The sequence below is a fragment of the Anolis sagrei genome, chromosome 2 (genome assembly GCF_037176765.1).
Source record: "Anolis sagrei isolate rAnoSag1 chromosome 2, rAnoSag1.mat, whole genome shotgun sequence".
In the NCBI taxonomy this organism is placed as follows: Eukaryota; Metazoa; Chordata; class Lepidosauria; order Squamata; family Dactyloidae; genus Anolis; species Anolis sagrei.
In genome coordinates, this window is record NC_090022.1 from 128,972,093 (window position 1) to 128,997,130 (window position 25,038).

General features: G+C 42.4%; 1 protein-coding gene across 1 annotated transcript; it reads right to left on the reverse strand.

The window, feature by feature from the left end:
• Positions 1 to 13,894: 13,894 nt before the first annotated feature.
• On the reverse strand, positions 13,895 to 24,260 carry CANT1 (calcium activated nucleotidase 1). The gene is made up of 4 exons (XM_060764344.2): positions 24,178 to 24,260; positions 16,815 to 17,472; positions 16,271 to 16,474; positions 13,895 to 15,398 (listed from the first exon to the last, which is right to left on the reverse strand). The coding sequence occupies exons 2-4, from the start codon at positions 17,449 to 17,451 to the stop codon at positions 15,028 to 15,030; spliced, it is 1,212 nt and encodes a 403-aa protein (XP_060620327.1). The 5' UTR covers positions 17,452 to 17,472; positions 24,178 to 24,260; the 3' UTR covers positions 13,895 to 15,027.
• Positions 24,261 to 25,038: the final 778 nt, after the last annotated feature.

Consider the following 25,038-nt stretch of genomic DNA (forward strand, 5'->3'; position numbering starts at 1 on the left):
CTCCCAAATTTCTTCAGAATGTTTAATTTAATTTTCCATTAAATCACGAACTGCAGTATTAGTTTGATCAGCGTAAACAGAGCAGTCTCTACTCAAGAGTCTCAGGGATTTTGGATCTTTAGTTTAACATTTCCTTTTTGCAGAGTACAATCATATGATTATTTCCTGTTAGTGGTGATTAAAGTCTTGTTAAATGTCATGCTTAATAACCATAATGGCAGATTCTGTTTTGGAGGGGAAAGATTTACTTAGTAATTTTGGCTCGTTTTATTTTATTTTTGTCTTTTAACACTGCTATTTAATTATGTGTGTCAGTTCTGCAGCAGATTGCTACATGAGGAGAAGGAGGAGATAAACAAAGCAGAAAGAGGGGGAAAGCAAAGAGAGAAAGAAAAAAGAATGTAATTGCCTACTTTGGGCTTTGGCCACATCCACCACTCTGGTTTAAGCTTCAGTACAGTTAGTGTTGAGTTGCACTCAAAGTGAAATGGTGCTCAAGAAGGAAAAAGGTTGTCCATAGTTACTATATTTGTTGTTACGCAGCACTTTTCTATTTTAATTTCATATAGTTGCTGAAATACAATGCCTCGGTGATAACAAGCTGTAGTATGGAAGGCAGCTATAAAAACAAGAGATCCATCACTGCTTAATTTTCATTTTTCAAAACCCATGACAGAAATATTTGGACACAACACAACAAACATTTCCTAGACAATCTGTGAACTAGAGGCACTGATGGAGAATCATATGGGAGAGAAACATTATCTAGGAATACTATGGGACCACAAGGTCCCATACAAGGTATTTTTGGGAATCCATCTTTACTTTGTTGTGGTGAGCTTTGTGGTCTGAAATGCTGACAATGTAAGTTTAGAGCCCTCACACCTGAAAAATTCAAGCAGCTTTGAAAATGCTGAGCCTGCTCAGGAAATGACAAATTTCTGGTATGTATGTCGCAAACAGGCTATTTGAGGCTTAAATGGACCTCTAGAGCAAGAGAGCTACTACTGACCCCACAAAGAGACATGAAGACATAATTATACACCAAAGGATACGGTTAGAAAACCCAGCAATCCAAGCATCTCAGCAGGAACCCATTATAGCAGTTGCAGATGTGTAACATTGTGTTAAGGCTCCATATGAACTTTGTATGCCAGCGTTATGAATGTATTGCCAAACTTCTTTTACTAGGCAGCTACCAGATTTGGCAAAAGATGTTGGAAATAACAACCTTCTTCAAGCCTCCAGTATTCGTTTGTTATATATATAATTCAGATTGCTTAATGTATTATATTTGTGTGTGTTAGTATACAGTTTTTCTTAAATCTATGTTGTGGAGGGGGCTGCAGACCATGTGATCAGATCTGGGAATGTTCGGGACTCAGACTCCATTTTAGAAACAGAATGCAGTATGCTTTTAGAAGTCAGTAGAAATAGAATACTTTAGTTTAGAAACTCTATTAGGATCTCAGATCAGAGATATGCTTTAGACTATGAACTGTTGATTATAAGAAAGACTACATGTGTTGCATATATAAGTAGTTTACAATATCAGGTTGTCATGACTGACCACAGGAATTGTTTTGCTATATAATAGAGTCAAAACAAAGACCCAATATTTCACTTATAGAACAAAGACATTGGATATCAGTATTTGACCTCATCTACACTGTCCTTATATCCCAGGATCTGATCCCAGATTATCTGATTATCTCAGATTATATGGCAATGGAGACTCGGGGTCCTTCCACACAGCCATATAACCAGGAATTCCACAATACCTCCTTTGAACTTGGTTATGTTGGGGTTCAGCCTCTGTGTGAACCTGAGCCCCAATCTCTGTGTGAACCTGATTCTCTGATTTTATTTCCAACTGAGCAAGTTATTGAACATGTATCTCTCCCTGATAGTGTTGAAACTGATGTTGATGCTGAGGTCAGTGGCGGGGAAAGTGAAACTGAACAGCTGGATGAAAATGTTTTGGAATCCAGCCATGATAGCTCTCCAGAGGAAATCACACCTGGGTTTTTTAATGAGGACCGAAGGGAACAGATAGCTAGAAACAGGAGTGATTCACAGTTTCTACGAAGGTCAAATAGATTACAGGAGAGACAGGCCCAGGCTTCAAAGTCAAGGGGCGTTTCAAGGAATAGTTTCTTTGGTTTAAGGGGCCTTCCCCTGGTTGTCTCGTTAGATCAAGCAACGTTTTGGACTGCGGCTGTGTCTTGGCAGACTTCCTGTGTTCCATGGCCGGTAATCTAGTTTTCAAGTACATGGTTAGTGAGATGCTAACAGGTTCCCGGTTTTTGTATTGTGGTTTTTGGAATTTTGCTCAAGTTCAGAGATTTTCCTGACTGCTGTGTTTCTATTGTGGCTTTTTGACTTTGCATTTACCTTTATTTTGTAACCAATTTTTCATCAATAAAAAGGATTGTTTTTCCTACATTCCAGTGTGGTGGATTTAATCTTATGGTCTCGTTTCCTGATCTGGGATGCAACAGGTTATTTGAGACCACACTTCCATATATTCCAGTTCAAAGCCAAAAATGTGGGATTTTATTCAGCTGTGTGGAAGGGGCCTCAGTTCAAAGCAGATCCTGGGATCAGATCCTTGGATATAAGGACAGTGTAGAAGGGGCCCTTTTCTCCTTTTGCCATATATATTTGAACACACTAGCTGATTCCCTTTACACTCTGTACTTGCTCAAATGTCCCATTTCTCTTAAGTCATTTTTTAAAAGTTGCTCTTAACAGGAAAGGCATTAGATGGGTGAACTAGAAATTTTAAAATGACAAAATATCAATTTGGTCTTAAATGCTCATTCTGAAAATGTTGGATTCCCAAGGCAAAGGAACATACAAATGTAGCAACCTCTCAAAAGTGGTGTTTTGGGCATCAGAAATCATATACACAGAATAGTTAGAGGCAAAACCAGAAAGATAACCCATTATGAGACCAAACAAGAGTGAGAGGCAAAAAGTGGACTCCAAACCAAGGCTGTTCAAAGAGACTTCATTGCAGCATCTACCAATCTCAAGAGAAAAACAAATGATACCCTTTTTCTCAACTGATATCAAATACTGCCTGATAAGTCGTACTAATTCAGTACCCAGTTAGAAGGTTGAATCTACATTTAGAATGCATTCAGAGCTTTAATCAAACTAAGCTGCATCAAATGTGACTCAAGGGAACATTTTGACTTTTTACAGCATCTTTATTCCTGCAGAAAATATGTTTTTAGCTTTTTATGTGTGCAGTTTGTGATGAGGACTCACTGCACCAACAAAGCACAAGTAAGCACTTGACCAAGGAATTACAGCTAGAAATTACAGCTGTGCTATTTTTAAATGGTGTCGCTTTTGATAAAGAAAACCAAGTGTCGGCAAAAGCACTTTGTTCTCATGCTGGATGGTATCACCAGGAGTACCCAATGGAACAAGGCAGTGAACAGGAAAATGATCCAAGGATATCATTCTGGATGCTTTGTGCAAAGGCATTGTGGGCAAAGGATCAGGTTTTTTTTCTGGTCCTCAAAAGAGCAGCTAGGAAGCTTGGTGAAATTATATGGAAAACACACTTTTCACATTAGCTGTATGCTCCAAGAGAACTCTGTACAAGAAAGAGATATATACAGCTCACTTCTAAAGTCACAGATCATATTCTGCTTTAGGAGTCTGGAGAGGACTGTGTGGAACTCAAGATCTCTTGCCATATCCTTCTAGAAAATATTCCCATAATCTTCATAAAGAGACAAATTTAACTACAGCTCAGACACAGGGCTGTCTTAACAGCATTATAGGCCTCCAGGCAAAGCAATGGACTGGGCCCTGCCTCTACAACTACCCACAGGAATAAAAATGTAAATTATTGATAAAATAAATTTATATTTATAAGACTGTGAACTGCCTTGAGTCGCCTTCAGGCTGAGAAAGGCAGTATACAAATGTGGCAAATAAATAAGTATTGGTACCACATAATAGTTCTACAGTTTCTTTTTCCTCACTTCACTTTCGTACACTTCCTATAACTCTTAACCACATAAACAGAATTATTCTCTAGTGAAAAGAACCTCTTGGCTTCAAAAGACTTCACCTTCCCAGATTATCTTTGCTGCTGACTATTTTTTGCAACTGTAGCTAGCTATACAACTCCAGCTGAACATGGTAAGAGCGGTTTAGCAGATGAGGGCATGGGAAGATGTGGCTGCATGAAGTTGCAAGTCTGGGACTCATAGGCTGAAGCCAGCTCACAAAAGCCCTTATGTGATTTTAATTTGCCTTGACAAAACCTACCTGGATGGACAGATTGAAAAAAAATAGTTAAACTGGATGAGCAGGGATTTTTTTCACCCCCTTCTCTGTCATCTGACATTTTTAAAGGGAATTTTTTAGATGTTTAAAAATAATATTTTATGTCTCTCACACACAACACAGAAAACAATTAAAAACAACCTTTACATTTGGAACAAATACAATAAATACAGTCCATAATACAACCATATAATAACATTGCCTAAGGTCATTTGCTCCTGTAGCCATGTATCATTGAGTGATATTTTTGTGTGTGTATATGTGTGTCTATAGAACATAATAAAGTTTTAAAAAGAAAAAAATTGGATAGCGCAAAACCAGCTACATTCATATCAGCTTGTATATCCCAACAAACATAGCAATTCAGTTAATTCCACAGTTTCAGGGAGAAAGCACATGTTACATATATGTGCGACAAAAAACAGAGAAGAAAAGAGTGTTGTGAGGTAAAAAGAAAGTAAGCATCTGAACTTTTTTCTGCTCATTATATTTGTACTCAAAATCACCTAGTCTGCACTTGTGTTTACAAGGATATTTATAAGAGTATCTGGAATTCCAATAGCACACGTGGAGCTCAGTGGAACAGCTGAACAGAAATCCCAAAGCTTCTGTCAATTAAAATCTCACTCCAAAGATTAAATATCACAATATTGTGTTTGAGTAAACGACTGGGTTGACAATGAACAAGTACAGACCTGAAGCTTGCCCTTCCTAAATTGCACAAGGTTGCAATTCTCTTTGTCACCAATATGAGTTCAGGATGTTTGTCCATTTAACTTGAGGCTGAGAGTATGCTGCTCCCTTGGAAGAGGGGGCTCAGCAAACATGAGTTAACATTAACTTACTGAATGGGCAGCCAAGCTCCTGATTGTCTGGAACTGCCACCTTTGTTTCTTGAGTCTCGCACCCTTTGTTTCACATGAAACTAGACACTTGAGTTAATCAAAGATTCATCTGCATATCCAAATCACCGCTTCCTCCAGATTCACACCCTCCCGGGGGCGTCTCTACAACTGATTGGTTTTTCAAGTTGACCAACCACTAGCTGTCTTTCTTCCCACCATGGGACTCTCTTCCTGCAGGTTGTGACCTCAGAGGAACCCGCTGGCCAATCCTGGTGGGTATCCTAACCTGCCTCTCTTTTCAGTCAATAAGCGGAGGGAGCAGAAAACATCAATACCTGTCAGAACTGTATAAAAAGTTATGTATTTTTTTGAATTTGTGCTTGTACCTGTAGAAGTGTATCATTTGTACTTGCATCCTATTTGGCCAAAACGTAATAAACCTCTGTAGCTTTGCCTTCAACCCGGAGCACTTGTTCTCAATCTGGACTGGTCTGGTCACCGGGTACAGACCTCCGTATCCACGGTCCTAGATGAAATCTCCATAAAAGAAAGAAGCAGTAGGTGCAGACCAGTGTATTCCACTGCCTGGTTGAACTATTGTGGGAACCATTGTGCCCTGTAATCCAATGTAGATACCCAGTATACATGAGTTAATACATACGCATGCTGGCTATATTGAGTCCTCATAATTCTCACCTAAGAAAGCTATTCAGATTTGACAGTCATTTCTTTTTTATCTGGGATATTCATGAATTTCCAGAGCACAAATTGAACTCACAGTTTGCACATAGCTTGGCTTTATAATGCAAAATTATATAAATTGATAGTAAATCTGGCTGAATTAGAAGAATATAGCAAAATCAACATAAATGTCAGCTACCATTAGAATGTAGACAATGGGGACAGCATTTTATGTGAGCAATAGTTCAAAAATCCTTGCATATATTGGGCCTGCAATCAGGCCCGTAGCCAGGATTTTGATTTGGGGGGGTGCTGAGTTTGATTTGGGGGGGGGGGCTAGGTTTGATTGGGGGGGGGATGCTGAGGATCTACCCTAGCAAACCTTTTGTATTGTTATCCCAATACCCCCATGCATATGGGATATATTGAGCATGGTGATCAGATCATGATATGAATAAACCTAACAATTTAAATAATGTAACAGTAAGGCCTTCTTGCAGACCACTCTGAGAATTTCAGGGGGGGGGGGGCTGAAGCCTCTCAACCCCCCCCCCACCCCCACCCCCGGGCTACATGCCTGCCTGCCTGCAATGCATTGCATTCTCACTTTTCCATATAGGGATTTCATTTTGTCAATTATTATGCAACACACAATGGGTTGTAATTATCACAATGAGTAGCTACAAATACAGTGAGTCAACCTCAGTATACCCCGGTAACCTCTGACTGGGTTTCATAAGAAGCCTAAAATGATGTTAAGTACAAAAGGATAATTGAAACATATAGGTTGGCCATCTTGATCGTTACAAATTATAGAGCCCATATTGTGATAATAGGAGCCTATATAGTGTAGTGTTTGCAGTATTGAACTATGACTCTATATCAGATTCTAATTAATGCTTGGCCATGAAACCCATGGGGTGGCCTTGGATAAATTGCACACTGTCAGACTTACCCAGCGTGGATAGTTTCAAGACCACAAGATCTTCCACAAGAAGCTACCCATATGAGACTTTGTAAAGAGATTCTTATGACATCTTTACATTTTCTTACTAGTAGTCATTTTAATTTAGTACACAATAGGGAAACTTGTCCTTTGTGCTCCTTTCAGACAACAAATATAAGTAATCTAGAATAACTGTTCCTGGTAATTCTTGAGGTAAAGGACACGGCATGAAGAACCACATTGAGAAATCTCTAACGAATGTGTGGAAGAAGATTGATGCAATGCATGCTCTTTCAAAGTTGGAATAAGTCTCAGAAAGATCAAGGCTGAAGTTGGTTACTAGTTCCCACTTCCTTACTCCCACTGAAGTCTGAAGCTGTTCGACACATAATGGAGACTTAATACAGAACTGAAGTTTATATACTATGGTAGCACAAGGAAAGCTTTGATCGTGTAACACCATGACGAGGAGATCAAGAAGTTATCTCTTTTGAAGCCCACATTAACTGTCTCCAGTCAAAACACCTGCACTTTTACGTCATTATTCTTGCACAAGAGTTTAATGCATGCAGGTGAAGCTCAAATCTGGAGCCATCCCTATGCTACAAAGAACTGATAAATAGTCTCAACTCTGTGGGTATCCTACTTACTTCAAACCAGATGCCACCCTTGACAGCTTGCATACTTATTATCACTGGAAAAAAAAGAAGGAAAGAGCAAATGCCTCACCACACTACAAATCCTAGGATTTTAGAGAAGCAAAAATGATATCAAAGTGGTATACTTATGTACTGAGAAGGGCCCTAGAGGTGGTCTGGCTTTCTGATCTGGCTGTGCTAACTGTATGCATGCATCCCCTAACTATAAGTGCATCTTCACTGTAGAGTTAATGCAATTTGACACCACTTTAACTGTCATGGCTCAATACTCATGATGCTATCTGGAATGATAAAAATGCTGCAGGTGCAGTGGAGAATAATTTGTTTTACTTTGCACAGTGGAAGAACTAGTCTTGTTCTTGATGGACAACATTTTTTCCACACCAGTGTTCTGAAACCAAACTGAGTTATCAGTATCTGTGCTATCTATTTGGTAACAAAATGTGATATAATGTTATGTTTTCTGCATACCATACAGGGACACATTTGTTTCTAGCTTAAAGGCCAAATGTTTTCTTTCCATCTCTGAAAAGGCCTATTCAGAGGACTTTCCTGGATCTATATAGCAATATTTGAAGGCATTTGAGTCCATTGAGAATATCAATGGAAGACAAAAGAGAAGAGAGATGGGGAAAAACAGACTTGCTCAAAATCTTCAGTGTATCCTGGAGAATGAATAAGCATTGTTCTTGTGTTTGGACTTAGATGGCTTCAATTCATGTGACCTTAGGGTTTTGGTTTTTTTTTTTTTTGCAAGATTTATTATTTGGAGGATGTTTGTTATTGGTTTATTCTTGGATGGAGAGAGATTTGCTACTCACCCAGTGGATTTTGATGGATGAGTAGGGATTTGAATCCTGTAGTCCTAGAGATGTATACAGCACCCAAATCACTAAACTATGCTGGGATTATTGTTAATGTGCGATTAATCCCTTCCGCACTTTATACCGTAATATTTCAGGATGGAGGGGGGAATTGGCATTTCCCCCCTCTCTGTCATCTAGATCTGCCTGCTCAGGATGCAGCAACAATATGCAAGACCGACAAACCATTCAATAGCATCATAAGGCAAGATGGGAGAAAGTTTCAAGAGGCAATAAAGAACTATAGTTTTTTCTCTTCCATAAATTTCCTACTTCATCAAGCTCTGAATATAAGTGTGTAACATTCTTTTTTCAAACTAGTTGGAAATCGTGTTGTCAAAGGCTTTCATGGCCAGAATCACTCGGTTGCTCTAAGTTTTTCAGGCTGTATGGCCATGTTCCAAAAGCATTTTCTCCTGACATTTTGCCTGCATCTATGGCTGGCATCCTCAGAGGTTGTGAAACCTCACAACCTCTGAGGATGCCTGCCATAGATGCAGGTGAAATGTCAGGATGGAATGCTTCTGGCACATGGCCATACAGTGCGAAAAACTTAAAGCAACCTAGTTGGAAATCCTCAGTGGTATAGGGAGTATACTTCAAGGTATAGGGAGTATACTTTATATTATCATGGTTCCACATTTCTGGGTGAATAAAGTATGAGATTGATCAGTAGTACTCAATTCCTCAGTGTGAATATGTCTCCAGTAAGGTGTATTATCCAATATATAGGTAATCAACAACTTATTCTGAGGAATTCTTGATGACACAGCTATACAAATTTGCATCTGGACTCATGCAGTTGGCCAACATAGGTTCCTAATATTGAAAGATGTTAGGAACCTCTGAGCATCACAGAGTATGGAAGGCAGTTCAGCATGGAATTTAGAAGCAAGACTAATGTAGCAATGCATTGGGTTTGTATGCCTTAGAATCTTACACTACCATCAACATTGTATGTATACAGAACCGCAAAAGCTAAGGGACACATTGATCTGACTTCACATATTTATGTAAACACTATACCACACCCCTACAGGCTGTGCTGGCCCTTTTCAGGGATGATTGAAGGAGCTCCTCAAGTCTTCAGCAAACCAGCCCTGCCATCTAGCGTCCAATGTTTCTGAACACTATTAAGAAGACATTGATTTAGGATAAAAACAAACTGTACTGCAGTGGAGATACTTCAGGAACATATGATTTCAGGAAGCCCTACAAAATCTATGGCAGACTTTATTTTCTGTGTGTCAGAATACATTTCTCTACTGGGAAAGAGGGACTCTTGCCAATGTCAGAATAACTGTGTGTATATATAACAGTGTGCACATTTCAAGCCATGGCACATCTAGGCAGGGCTGAGAAACACCTGTAATGAAAACCCGGAGAGCCATTACCAGCCATTATAATAATGAGGTAGAAAGACCAATGATATGACCTAGAATCATAAGGCTGGAAGGGTCATCCATACCAACCCCCTGCCATGCCTGAATGCACAATCAGAGCAAACCTGACAGATGGTCACCCAGCTTCAGTTTAAAAACCTCCAGAAAAATAAACTCCCCCACACCAAGGCAGCATATTCCGCTACCAAAGAGCTCTTGCTGTCAGAAAGTTCTTCCTAATGTTTAGATAGAATCTCTTGTCCTGCAGTTTTAATCCATTGCTCCATGTCCTAGTCTCTGGTGTATAAGAAAACAAGCTTACTCTTTCTTCAATATTACATCTTTTAAAATATTTAAACATGTCCCTTCTTAACTTTCTCTTCTCTGAGCTACACACCTAAATCACTAAGATGCTCCTCATGGGTATGGATTCCAGACCTTTTACCACTTTGCCATCCCTCCTCTCAACATTTTCCAGGTTATCAATATCTTTCTTGAACTGCAATCCCAGAACTGGGCATGGTATTCCAGGTGAGGTTTGACAAAGGAAGGAAAGGGTGGTGCTATTGCTTCCTTCAGTCTAGGCACTAGATTTCTATTGATACAGCCTAAAATCACATCGATCCTTTTTTTAGCTGCTTTTTTTGTTGTGTCAGGAGCGACTTGAGAAACTGCAAGTCGCTTCTGGTGTGAGAGGATTGGCCGTCTGCAAGGACATTGCCCAGGGGACGGCTGGATGTTTTGATGTTTTACCACCCTTGTGAGAGGTTTCTCTCATGTCTGTGCATGGAGAGCTGGAGCTGATAGTGGGAGCTCATCCGCGCTCTCCCCGGATTTGAACCTGCAACCTATCGGTCTTCAGTCCTGCCAGCACAGGGGTTTAACCCACGGCGCCACCGGGGGCTCCTTTTAGCTGCTAACTCATACTGTTGACTCATGTTCAGCTATGGTCTATTAAGACTTCAAGATCCCTTTTACATGTGCCCATTTCAAGCCAGCTGCTCCCCATCCTGTATCTTTGCACTTCATTTTTTTCTAAGGGCATTTAAACCTATTGAAAATCATTTTGTTAGTTTTTGCCCAGCTCTCTTATTTGTTAAAGTTATTTTGGATTTTCATCCTGTCCTCTGGTGTATTAGCTACCCATCCATATTTGGTGGCATCTGCAAATTTGATAAGCATCCCTTTTGTTTCATCATTCATTTATAAATACGTTGAATAGCACTTGGTCCCAGGCAGAACTCAGGGGCACCTCACTAGTTTCTAGAATGAAAAACAGCCATTGTGAGCACAACTTGATTAGCCAACCAATTACAAATCCCCCTAACTGTATCACAATATGCTACATCCACAACATTCCAATAATAATAATAATAATAATAATAATAATAATAATAATAAATTTAATCAACTGAACTTCTAACTCTGTCAAAAAAATAAGGTCTACTACAGCAGGTTATAAATAAATAAATAAATATTATTATTATTATTATTATTATTGTGGAGGAAAACCATGTTGATTTTTAGTGGTCATACCATTACTTTCAAAGGGCGTGTCTATACTGTAGATTTAATGGTTTGATACCACTTTAACTGCCACAGCATAGTGCTATGGAATAATGGGATCTGTAGTTTTACAAGATCTTTAGACTTCTCTGCCAGGGAACACTGACGCCTCATGAAACTACAAATCACATGAGTCCACAGAATTGATCTAGGGCCATTAAGGCAGTGTCAAACTGCATTAAATCTAGAATGTATGTACAATTTGATTTCCAACAAATATAAGAGTACTGGTAGTTGAAATTCCCCATTCCTACTACATCTCTCCTTTCTAAACATTTGGTCATTTATTTCAGGAAGTCATTATCCAAGTCCCCAGTTCTGTCGTATTTCCCCAAAATGGTATCCCTATTGCTTCCCTCCCCACTCTCCAAATTCTCAGAATTCTCCCTGGTACTTCTTCTTCTATGTACCACATTTCTCCAAATGTCTACCTCTTATGATTGGAGACTGACCTCCTCAGAGACATTTTGTGTCTTTCTCATCCAGGACAATCCGTTCTGGCAAAGAAAATCTCATGCTTCCTAATATACTGAAGAGCAGACACATGGGCCGCAAGTTGCTGGACCTTGTCTTCCAACAGGGAAACAACTGTAGCTTGCACTTGTTGCAGGTGTACCTACCCACACCTTTTGGCAAGAACATAAGCATACTGTAATTGTGGCAAGTGACTGCAGCAGCTCCATCACCATCCATATTCAGTAGGCACTGAAGAAGAACTCTGGGCCTACCCCTCGAAGCAACCACAGTAAATACCCAGTTGGCATTGTCTCCAAGGCGAACTCCAAGGACTGGGGATGCAGGTACAGAAAGATCTAGTGGCTGCTAATTCCTCCTCCCACCAAATCTCAGACATACTTCCTCTCAACAGATGCTGATAAACCTGGGTCAGCTTCATATGTACACTCCCCCAAATGGTACAAGCTTTAACTGTAAACCAGGAAAGTGATGAACTGCGAGTGGGGTTGCAGCCTCAGTCCTGCATAGGATCCTAAAAGCCAATCCTATCCCCCCAAAAAACAGAGAACTGAAAATGTATATGGGCCTTAAACTATGAAAAAGCCCTTGGAAATGCACCAAATAGCTAACTGCAACCCACAGAAATTGAATTGTTGGCCATTTTGAGTGAAAAAAAAATGGAACAAAAATTTGGGGTGAAGGCATGAGTACTGGGAGGAATGCCCATAAGCCACACTTTGGCCATCTCTGATGTAGAATAGTACAACTGGGTTTGAGACACCTGTTCCAACAAGCTATTACTGGAATTCAACCCCACACTGCCCAAGTTTCAAGTCCTCAATGAGGAACAGTTAGTTCAGTATAGATTAAGAATTTCCCTTCCCCTATTTCTCCTTTATGACAATTGGGAATATATCTTGGAGTCCTTGTGGACAACAAGTTAAACATGAGCCAACAATGTGATGTGGCGGCAAAAAAAGCCAATGGGATTTTGGCCTGCATCAATAGGAGCGTAGTGTCTAGATCTAGGGAAGTAATGCTACCCCTCTATTCTGCTTTGGTTAGACCACACCTGGAATATTGTGTCCAATTCTGGGCACCACAATTCAAGAGAGATATTGACAAGCTGGAATGTGTCCAGAGGAGGGCGACTAAAATGATAAAGGGTCTGGAGAACAAGCCCTATGAGGAGCGGCTTAAGGAGCTGGGCATGTTTAGCCTGAAGAAGAGAAGGCTGAGAGGAGATATGATAGCCATGTATAAATATGTGAGAGGAAGCCACAAGGAGGAGGGAGCAAGCTTGTTTTCTGCTTCCTTGGAGACTAGAACGCGGAACAATGGCTTCAAACTACAAGAGAGGAGATTCCATCTGAACACGAGGAAGAACTTCCTGACTGTGAGAGCCGTTCAGCAGTGGAACTCTCTGCCCCGGAGTGTGGTGGAGGCTCCTTCTTTGGAAGCTTTTAAACAGAGGCTGGATGGCCATCTGTCAGGGGTGATTTGAATGCAACATTCCTGCTTCTTGACAGGGGGTTGGACTGGATGGCCCATGAGGTCTCTTCCAACTCTTTGATTCTATGATTCCATCTATTTTGTTCTCTTTTGTTTCATTCTGATTGGTTGTTTAAAATGGATACTTTTCTACGACAAGCCTTTTTGAATCTGACTTCTGTCTTCTTACAGTTTAGTATGGAGAGTATGTGCTGTGTGCTTTGAGATCTCTCTTTGCTTGTGTGTCAGGAGAGACGGAGTGATTTGTGTTTTTTCCCTCTCTTGAAACCTTAGAAGAGATAGGTGTTAGAGTAGCTCAGACCCAGTTCTTGATTATTAAGAAATGCAGTGAATTCTTATTATTGTAAAAAAAAAAATGTGATTTTTAAGATTGGACTCTGCATGTTTGCCTTCTAAGCTCTAAATTATTTGCAGCACTTCATGCTTTGTTCACTGGTGAGCTGATGCTCAACTTCTGTATCCTGTTTATTTTTGGATGCTCGGCAGTATATTTTAGGATATTTTTCCCTAACAGCTTTTGCAAGACTCATTTTGTTTAAGATGCATACACATGTGTCTGAAAGACGATGGAAGTATTCAGTGTGTGTTTCATGTCTTTTCTGTGTGTGTTTTCAGCCAAAGGGGCAACTCATCAAGACTATTTGTTAGGTGGCAAAATCATCACAGGCTCATGGACTAGGAAAACAGTTCACAATTTATTGTGAGAAATGCACACAATTTGAGAGCCACTGTAAAAGCACAGTAAAATGTCAAGAAGGGTGGAGTGGGGCTACGCCAAGTTCACACGACCCAAACTGTCCCACAGGAGCATTGAATAATACAGCTGGAATAAACTGATACTGCAATATTCCTATAGGATGCACACTTTCTGAAATCAAACCAAACCCACTCTTAAAATAAAAATAAAAGAAGGATCATGAAGACCAGATTTGGATGAATTGCTCCTAAACATGTTCTGTGACTGAAATATTTTGTAGACAGAATCATAAAGAGAGGCACCAGGATAAAACATGGTTTATGGTGGACTCTTGCAACTTTCAGGAATAGTAATGGCACAAAGTACCTTCTTGAAACAACCCTTTTGCCTCACTTGTAAGGGATTTGAAAGAAGAAATGTTTGTTCCAATCAGACAAGCTCTGAGTTGTGCTGTTATCCTGTCCTAGCTCTTTTCTACACAGCTTAGAAAAAATGCTTCTTTGGATTAGAGCTTGAAGCTTAAACTATCAAAAAGGTAGCTTTCCCCAAATCTGTTATCTGGCACATTCTGGACCAGGAGTCCAGATCCCACCTAGAATGTTCCACCAAATGAATTTCCCATCCAGGCAAAATCAAAACTAATGAGGGAAGAGGCAGCAAATGGCCTTATAAACAGTCAGAAAATAACCTTGCCACACAATTGGGGGTGAATACCTCCCCTTAACAGCAAAGGCACACATGAATCATAGTAAAACTGGGTGGTGAACCATTGTAAGGGAAGATTAAGCCAGATCCTCATGGATGTTAAGTCAAATCAGCTGCAAAGGAAACCAAGCTAGTGCCTTTGTAGGCTCAATGAAGGAAGGGAATCCAGGCTGCAGGTGCTGTGCCCACCCTGCGCCACTAGAGGGCAGCACAGAAACAGGCTACAATCAGCAGGAGCAATGTTACTTTAATAAAGGTGAAATCTATGCCAAGGCAGCACTCCACTGTCCCATCATGTTCTGCAACTCAGCCAGAGTCGGAGGAACAAGCCCAGGGGACAATTCTTGTGCCCACTCCCTCTGTCCAGTTTGCTGGCTCCATCCCACAAGCATCCATTCTATCCATCAGATAAACTCAATGCCCTCATACTTGACAGGACCAACGCGTGTTTCCGGCAAAAGGCAACGTCCATCTAGCATGAAGGCAGTGATGTACGTTGCCACATGCCCAGCATCCTCCTCAGACTTCAGTGCCACGATTATCTGGTCATCGGTGTCAGGGACAAACTTGAAAGAGGAGAAGCCATGGGTGGGAATGACGTCCCCAATATGGCTCACAGTGATATCGGCAAAGTCTGGAGTGGAGCTAAGGAGGAGGTTGGTGCCACGACGCTCATCCTCCTGCTCGTTGTAGCGCCCATGACTGGCTCGGCGGGGCAGGAAGAACCAGCGTTGGAGTCTCTCGCTCCAGGAGGCAGATTCATGGATCAGGTAACCTAGGAGGGGAATGGCACAATAAGGGGTATCAGTAGGCACAGTACCAGAGGCAGACAGTCGGCATTGCATATCGAAGGATTCTGCATCCATGAATGCAACCATCCAAATATTTAAAATATATTTTTAAAAAACAAAACAAAATTCCAAAAACCAAACCGTGATCTTGCCATTTTATATAAGGGGCACTATTTCACTATGGCATTGTGTACAATGGGACTTCAGCATCTATGGATTTTGGTATATACAGAGAATCTTGGAACCAAATCCCAGGGGATATCAAGGGCCCACTGTATAAAAGACACAGCCAATCAGAGAAATTGGGGAGAAAATGGGGAGAAAATGGGCAAAAGTATGAGCATAATCAGGAAATGGAGACATCCAAATCATGGAAAGGACAGACTATTATAGGCATTTGCCTTGACAAATCAGTGTATGCAAGGAAAAAAAGGAGACATCTCTTTAAAAGCAACATATTCTATCTCCTCAAATTCTTCATACTGCCTGCCTTTTTGTTCGCAATCCCTCTGGTTCTTAAAATTAAAGCCTCAATTTATTTGAAAACTCTGGTTTGGAGGCAGAAAGACACAAAGTACACTGCTGCAAGTATGTTTATTCGGAGTCCCTCCTCGGAGGTTGAGAAGGACAGGGTATACATGTTTAAAATAAATAAATAATAAATAAATATTCTGTCCCAGTCCTTCAGCCAACAACAACAACAACAACAACAACAATTTATTTGGATACTGCCCTATTTCCCCAAAGGGACTCAGAGCGGTTTCCAACATATAGGCAAACATTTAATTGTCAGAAAGAAACATACAATTATGACAAAATAAACACATTTGACAATAAGAATCTGCCCAATTCTCACCTGGGGGTTTGATCCCAGCAGCTGTCCGGAGTGCATTGTAATTGGCCACCCAGTTCTCATGAGCCACGTTGCCTTTATAGCCAATGACTTTCACCCATTCAGGGTTCTCGTTCAGCACCTCCCCTGTCGTCGTTGTCCATTCCTTGCCAAGGCCTCCCACGTATAGATGCTCATCCTTCACTGCCAGCCACTCTGCTTTAAACCCTAAAGAAAGCAAAAGCATAAGACATAAGTTCCAGTCTATGAAATACATAATGGCTAGACAAATGCAAGCTAGCTCTGTTTCGTTATAAAGAGAACTGAATTGAGAATTCACTTCCTAGGACTTTAATCCAAGGATGGCCAAACTGCCTTCCAGCAGGATACTTGAAGGACTAATTCTTCCAAACTGGTATCGCATCCCGCCGGTATTCTTCATGCAAGTCCTCTCTTAGCCTTCTTCTCTCCTGCTGTTGGGGTGGTCATGGCTACATTTGGGGTCTCAGAGGTCAGCTTATTAAGAATGAGGGTAAGGGAATTCACCGATACAAAAGACTGAGCTCACCCTTGCCAATGGTACCATCTCCATCAGACAAGATCACCCAAGGTACGACACTGGTGCCATCAATCTGGTAGACCACACCAGTGCGATCGTCCACAGCATAGAGCTTGCCATTGAAGACTATCAGTTCAGAAAGCTCCATGCCACGTCCCTTCTCAGCCAAGTGAGATTCCAGCTTATCGTCCTGGGTATCCCATTCAACAGAGACATGGTCACCACTGGATGACAGTGTCAGGTAGCCTTTCTTCAAGTAGCTGAACCAAGTATGCTCATTGGGACCCTTGGAGTTCGTGTCAAGGTCAGCAATGAGTCCAATGCGATAGCGCACACCTTCTGGGATCCGCTGGGGTGGTGAAAGTGGGTAGGTGTCATTGTACCGTTCATTGGGCAGCAGGCTGAGCTTCCAGTTGTGAGCATTGGGAAGAACCGGTCTGCTTGCTGAAGGTGAACGCTGGAAGCAGAGAAGCAGTAGTACAAGGACCAGGGCCAGAGTGGTTGCCAGAATGGCCTTCCAACGCAAGCGGAAGCGGGGGTCAGCTGCTTTGGTCATGGACGCTAGCACTGGGAGATTGCCCACACTAATCCGCAAGGGATTCAGAGACTCATCCCATTGCAGGCGTGGGCGGGCTGGGACGGGCATGAGCCTGAGATGCCCGGGAACCTGGAAGGAAAGAACAGGGTCAGCTGGGAAATACAAAGAGCACAGATGGTTGATGCACATACAGTGGAGGGAATAGGAATGGGCATATCATGCTTTCCATGCCTAATGGAAGAAGGAAATGTGAAGGAATAAAAACTGGCAAGTGTTGTAGCAGTGCAAAAAGCCAGGCAAATGGGTTAGGAACTCTACAGTAGACAGGCAAACAAAGTAAGCAACCAGTGGACTCTTTAAAAAAATGTGACCAACATTCCTACTGAAACTGGGGGAAACTACAGAAAAGAAATGGCTACACTCAAGAGTAGTTTGCACTGGGGTAGAAGTCATGTGGATTTCAACTTGCTGCTAGACTGCATATTCCAACAGCATTAGCCAGTATGGCCAATGGTGAGGTATCCTGGAAGCTACAGTACAACAACCCGTCTTAAATATTTCATTTGAAATTAGGCCATTCTGTTTCAGCTGGTTAATTCATCAACACATCATCTGGTCGAAAAAATTTTTAAAAGAGCTTTTTGCAATAATGAAAGAAAAGGAACACATCTTCTCCTCCTTCCACCCTTCCCCCAAAACCTCAGTGTACATGTAGCCTCCTTCCATGTTACTATCAAACAATGTCAGATAGTTTAGAGAAGCAGGGAGTGGCTCCAAGGACTCCTCTACATTTTGCACTTGAACCCTACTCTTTCTGATTGAAGTTGAGTATTCTTGCCATGCTGTCTATCACTCCCATTTATTGATTGAAGGCAACAGCATTTTAAAAACTAGCCACTAGATCGGAACCAATACAGTGAACAAACAAATTCTTAATTCATTGAGCTTGTCCCCAACAATTAAACTAACACCAATTAATCAAGCATCTTTACTTATTAGAGAATTGAACCAAGTAAAACTGCAGTCCAAACAAAAAGGCACACAAATTCCAGAAGTTAGTTACAGAGCATGAAATGGGCACTACCCATCCTTCCATTCCCTATGAATACCACCTGCCCCCCAATGCATCCTTACTCCTTTTTCCTTATCAGCTGCTGTAAACCTACAAGTTGTTGCCAACTTATGGTGACACTAAGAGGAACCTATCACAGATTTTCCAATATAGTTGAAGTTCTTTACCATGAACTGTTTAACTTCTGATTCTGAAGATTCAGAAGTTATCTTGCCCACCACCAAAGGTTTCCCCTCCCCAGAAGATATCATTTTGAACACAAAATACCAAGACCCCTGCCCTCCAGACCTGTTTGATTGTTCCCGATTCATAGCTTGCTGGCAGTTCAGGGGACCAACCACGCCTGTAACAGGTGGCAGAACTCGTAACCCGGATACAGGAAGTACAGTCAGGAAATGTCAACAGGTCAAAGATGGTGGAGTTGCTCTACCAGTTCTTTTTAAAGATAAGCAGACCTTCAGTCCCATTCTGATGAAAAAAGTGGAAGTGGTCTAACGTGTTTCAGGTGTTGCCAAATCCAGCATTCCTGTAACTCACATAGTGATGTCACGTTTCAATAAGCCATACATATCAAATTGTCTGTAAACTCTGTCCTAGATAAGACGGATTTACCATCACAGCTCCCAAATGCAAAGAATGCTTGCTGGAAAATATAGCAAATGCCCCCATATGCTCTTATATTGAGAGTACAAAGCGTCCCTTTTTATCAACTACTAGCTGTACCCGCCACGCGGTGCTGTGGCCAATCTTCCCTCCCTTTTTCTCTCCTTCTTTCCCTCCTTTTCTTTCCCTTCTTCCTTCCTTCTCTACCTGTTTCTTTTCTTGCTTAGTTTGCTCTTTGGTTCCATCCTTCCTTGTCTCTTTCCTTCCTTCCTTCCCTCCCTCTGTCTCTCTTTCATTCCTTCTCTCCTTCCTTCCCTCTTTCACTTTTTTCTTCTCTCCTCCCTTCCTTCTCTATCTTTCTTTCTTTCCTTCTCTCCTTCTTTCCCTCTTTCTCTCCCTCCTTTTCTCCTTCCTTCCTTCCTTCCTTCCTTCCTTCCTTCTTTCTATGTATGTTTTGTGTGTACATATATTTGTGTATATATTTCTGTATATATGTGTGTTTGTATATATATGTTTTGTGCATGCGTTGTAATGTATTTTTTGGGTTTTTTTTTTTTTTGCTTTTTAAGTCTCTTCTGCTGTGTTTTTCAATGTTTTTATGAGTGATGGTCACTCGTTGGCCTGATATGTGTATTGGTGTCAATTTGTCCAGTGGTTTTTGAGTTATGTTAATCCCACAAACGAACATTACATTTTTATTTATATAGATTTCACAACCTCGGTGCCTCTTCCCCTATTTCTCTCTCTCTAGACTAAGGGTGCTAGGCAGAGCTGGTGGTGGCCAGATTTAGCTGAGGGATTGCACCCATGTGTTGGATCTTGCAAAACAAAAACATTTCTACCTTGAAGACTCTCTGCTGAAGGAATTTATCAAGTTTCACCACGTGGATACACAGAAAACATATTAGGCCAAGATGGATGGAAAAGTTACAGTGACAAGGTTTGCTCTTGTTCTTGTTATGTGCCTTCAAGTTAACTTGGGAGCACCTTATAGAATCTTAGAGTTCTATGAAGGAATACCTAATTAAAACACTCCCAGCAGATGGCCATCCAGCCTCTGCTTAAAAACCTCCAAAGAAATAGACTTCTCCATGCTCCTAGGGAGGATATTCCACTGCTGATTGGCTCTTACCACCAGGAAATTCCTCCTAATATTTAGATGGAATTGTTTTTCCTGAAATTTGCATGCATTGCTCCATTGTGTCCCAGTCTCCGGAGAAGCAAAAAACAAGTCTGTCCCCTCCTCAATGTGACAACCTTCCAAACATGGTTGTTATTATTATTATTATTATTATTATTATTATTATTATTATTATTTTATTCTTGTATCCCACCACCATCTCCACAAAGGGACTCGAGCCGGCTTACACACAGCACAAGGTGCCCAAAAAAAGAACATAAAACAAAACAACAACTTAAGACTCAATTAAAAACAGCGCTTATCAACTAATGGCCGTAAGCTACTGTAAACGTGGCCACACTGTAAATAATAGGCCAAAGGGATGGTATAAGTGCACAGCTGTAACGATGGAAAGAGGGCATGGGATGAAGTGCAAGGCTGCATAATCATGTCCTCTCTTAGCCTTCTTCTCTCCAAGCTAAACCTACCCAGCTCCCTCAGCTGCTCCTCACAGGGCTTGGCTTTCATTTTGGTTGCTCTTCTCTGGACTAGTTCTAGCTTGTCAATATCCTTTTAGAATTGTGGTGTCTAGAACCAGGCACAATGTTATTTCAGGTAATGTCTGACCAAAGCAGAATAAAGTGGGACCATAACTTTGACTTCATCTTAACACTATACTCCTATTGATGCAGCTCAGAATAGAATTGGCCTTTTAAGCTGCCTCATCACACTGCTGAATCATGTTCAGCTTGTTGTCTACTAACATTCCTAGGGGAATCCCATTAACGTGTACTGTTTCATGCAAGATGTCACCTCTCCTATACCTGTGCTAATGCAAATACATTTATATACAGAGAGGACAAATCAGCTTTTTAGACAATACACAAAGAAGATCTCAAAACAAGGTAAGTTTTGTTGCGAGCAAAGACATCAAGGAAAACCTTCACGATGCTAGACCCTTTTGCCCGTGGGAGCTGTGGTGACATATTCTTGTTGCCTGGGCATTAACAAGTCGGACATCGTAGGGTGCAGCATTGATGGAACAATTGAAGGAATGTACCTGTCTAAGTCTTCCTCAATATGGTGCCCTTTTGATGTATTGGACAAGGGGCTTCTCCTTGTCCAGCCCCTCCACACCCCCAAACATACTGCTTGCCTTCTCTAGTAGTCCAGTTGATAAACTGGTCTGTAAAGGGGGAAATGGTTTCATTGGGAACAGGGTATCACTCCCAATCTCCAGTGATCCTGCTCTGAGACTAAGGGTGCATTTACACTCAAGAATTAATACAGTTTGACACCAGGGCCAGAGATTGATCAAATATCACAACTAGCTTATAACACCCAAAAAGCTAGGGAAAAGGAGAAGCCCTTTTCTATACCAAGCTGCGATATCTGATAGCCATGTTTAAATAATTGAAAGGATGGAATACTGAAGATGGAGCAAGCTTGTTTTCTGGCGTTCCAGAGACTATGGATGTATCTACACTGCAGAGTTGTTGCAGTTTGATACTTCAATTGTTATGGAATCTTGGGAGCTATAGTTTTTACAAGGTTCTCAGCCTTCTCTGCCAAAGAGCACTGATGCCACACCAAACTGCAACTCCAAAGACTCCATGGCATGGAGCCATGGCCGTTCTGGTGATGCCAAACTGCATTCATGCTACAGTGCAGATGCTGATGTTCTGCTTTTAATTTGTATTGTGTCACGATTGCTGTTATCTGCCTTGAGCCCTTATATCAGGAGAAAGGTAGGATAAAGGATGTCCTAAGGATCAGGCATGTTTTTTGCTGTTCTGGAGACTAAGGGCCCTTCCATTCAGGCCCTATATTCCAGGATCTGATCCCAGGTTTTCTGTTTATCGAAGATTATCTGGCAGTGGGGATTCATATAATCTAGTTTAAAGCAGAAATCCTGGGATCAGATCCTGGGATATAGGGCCTGTCTGGAAGGGTCCTAGGACTTGGAGCAATAAACTAAGACTAGGAGCAGTGGGTTCAAATGACAGGAAAGGAGATTCCACCTGAACATTAGGAAGAACTTCCTGGCTGTAAGAGCTGTTCAGCAGTGGAATCCTCTGTCTCAGAGTGGGGTGAACACTCCTTCCTTGGAGGATTTTAAACAGCAGCTGGATGGCCATCTGTCCAAGGTGCTTTGATTGGGTTTTTCCTGCATGGTGGGGAATTGGACTGAATGGCCAATGTGGTCTCTTCCAATTGTATGATTCTATAAACAGTAAAGGTAAAGCTTTCCGCTTGACATTAAGTCTAGTTGTGTCCGATTTTGGGGTTGATGCTCATCCCCAATTCTAAGCTGAAGATGCCTCCTAGGTCACATGGCCGGAATGACTGCATGGATCACTGTTACCTTCCTGCTGAAGTGGTACCTATTGATCTACTCACATTTGAATGTTTTCGAACTGCTAGGTTGGCAGAAGCTGGGGCTAACAGCAGGAGCTCACTCCATGCCCTGATTTGAACCATCAACCTTGCGGTCAGCAAGTTCAGCAGCTCAGTGGTTTAATCTGCTGCACCATAATATCAGTCACTCTATGCAACATGTGTCAAAGGGAGGGATTAATCACAATGCAGAAATATATTGTGCATATAACCAAATGTTGTAGAACTTTACATTCAACTTATACAACATAGGTAAAGGTTTCCCCTGACATTAAATCTAGTCATGCCTGACTCCGGGGTGGGGGGTGGGGGTGGGGGTGTGTGCTCATCTCCATTTCTAAGCCCAAGAGCCGGTGTTGTCCATAGATGCCTCCAAGGCCATGTGGCCAGCATGACTGCATGGAGTGATATTACCTTCCCGCCAAGGCGGTACCTATTGATCTACTCACATTCGCATGTTTTCAAACTGCTAGGTTGGCAGAAGCTGGGGCTAACAGCAGGCACTCACCTTGTTCCCCAGATTTGAACCTTTGGGTCAGTAAGTTAAGCAGCTCAGCGGTTTAACCCGTTATGCCACAATATCAATCACTCCATACAACATGTGTCAAAGAGGAGGGATTAACTGCTATGCAGAAATATATGGTGCACATAACCAAATGTTGTAGGACTTTACATTCAACTTATACACCATAGGTAAAGATTTCCCCTGACATTAAATCTAGTTGTGTCCGACTCTGCGGGTGGTGGTGATCATCTCCATTTCTAAGTGCAAGAGCCGGTGTTGTCTATAGATGCCTCCAAGGTCATATGGCCAGCATGACTGCATGGAGTGATGTTACCTTCCCGCCAAGTCGGTGCCTATTTATCTACTCATATTTGCATGTTTTCAAACTGCTAGGTTGCCAGAAGCTGGGGTTAACAGTGGGAGCTCACCACGCTTATGTGAGCCGCCCTGAGTCCCTTTGGGGAGATGGTGGCGGGGTACAAATAAAGATGATGTTGATGATGATGTTCCCTGGATTTGAACTGACGCCCTTTCAGTCAGCAAGTTCAGCAGTTTAACCTGCTGCGTCACCAGGGGGTTTATACACCATACATGGCAAAAATAGAACAAAATAATATGAAATCACAAAAAGAGTGATAACTTTGCACAAACTACATCGCACAAGCTTTGAAAGCTTCACTGGCTTCTTCATCAGGCAAAGATGACAAAAATCAGAGAAGCCTCTGACTGGAAACATCATGAAAATACCAGAATTACCAGCTGCACTTCCAAGGCCAGTGATGCAGGAGCATCAGCCTCAATGGAAGGGAAGAGAGGAGGACTGAGGCCAGGTCTCCTTGACTGAGGGGGCCACGGAGAAAGGGTCACAAGTGCCACCCTCCCGGGCCAGAGTGGTCCTGGGCTATGTCACTGGGGATGGCCAGTGAGAGGCCCACTCCTGCCCATTTGGAGAGGACCAAGACAGCCGAGGCCATGGAGAGGACCTGGAAGCAGAAGCCGAGGAGAGGAAGAAGAAGCTCCCCTCCTGCCCCTTGCCAGTCCGGCCAAACAGTGGCATGAGAGAGGCCTATGCCCCCCCCCCTCCTCCTCCTCCCCCCGGCCCTTCCTCCTTTTCTCCCCCGACTTCCATCCACTCACCGCTGAGGCTCCTCCCCGCGCCGGGAACAACCGGAGGGGAGGGGGGCCCTTCCGCACCACGCCCGGCCGCCTGCCGCCCGGCGCTCCCAAAGAACTACGCGTCCCAGCATGCCCCGCGGCTGAGAGGCCGGCGCCGCCGCCGCCGCCGCATCCCGGCAGCCCCCGCGGCCTCAAAGGCTGCTCTGCGGCCTCGCGCTGAGTGCGCGGAGCGGAACGACTACATCTCCCACAATTCTTTGCGGGCGGATTTAAGGCCGGCATCCACCATGGGAGGGATGTTCCCCGCCTTCGCCCTTGGGTGCGGTCACAATGGGGGGGCCCTGGCTTGTTACTCGCTTTCAAGTGGTCCTCCTCAAAGGCAGCGGATTGTATCATCATCATCACCATCATCACTATCATCAAGGAGTCCCCGGTGACACAGTGGGTTAAACCAGTGTTTCTCAACCTTCCTAATGCCTTCATACATTGAGTCATAGAGTTGGGGGAGACCTTGTGGGCCACCCAGTCCAACCCCCTGCCTAGAAGCAGGAAAATTGCATTCAGAGCACCCCTGACAGATGGCCATCCAGCCTCTGCTTAAAAGCCTCCAAAGAAGGAGCCTCTACCACACTCCAGGGCAGAGAGTTCCACTGCTGAACAGCTCTCACAGTCTGGAAGGTCTTAGAATCATAGAAGAGTTGGAAGAGACCTCATGGGCCATCCAGTCCAATCCCCTGCCAAGAAGCAGGAATGTTGCATTCAAATCACCCCTGACAGATGGCCATCCAGCCTCTGCTTAAAAGCCTCCAAAAAAAGGAGCGTCTACCACACTCCGGAGCAAAGAGTTCCACTGCTGAACAGCTCTCACAGTCAGGACGTTCT

Coding starts and splice junctions, on each gene's coding strand:
- CANT1 (XM_060764344.2), bottom strand. CDS start 17,451: ATGCCCGTCCCAGCCCGCCCACGCCTGCAATGGGATGAGTCTCTGAAT. Junction 16,475..16,814: donor AGATGGTACCATTGGCAAGG/GTGAGCTCAGTC, acceptor TGCTTTCTTTAG/GGTTTAAAGCAGAGTGGCTG. Junction 15,399..16,270: donor TGCTGGGATCAAACCCCCAG/GTGAGAATTGGG, acceptor TTCCCCTCCTAG/GTTACCTGATCCATGAATCT.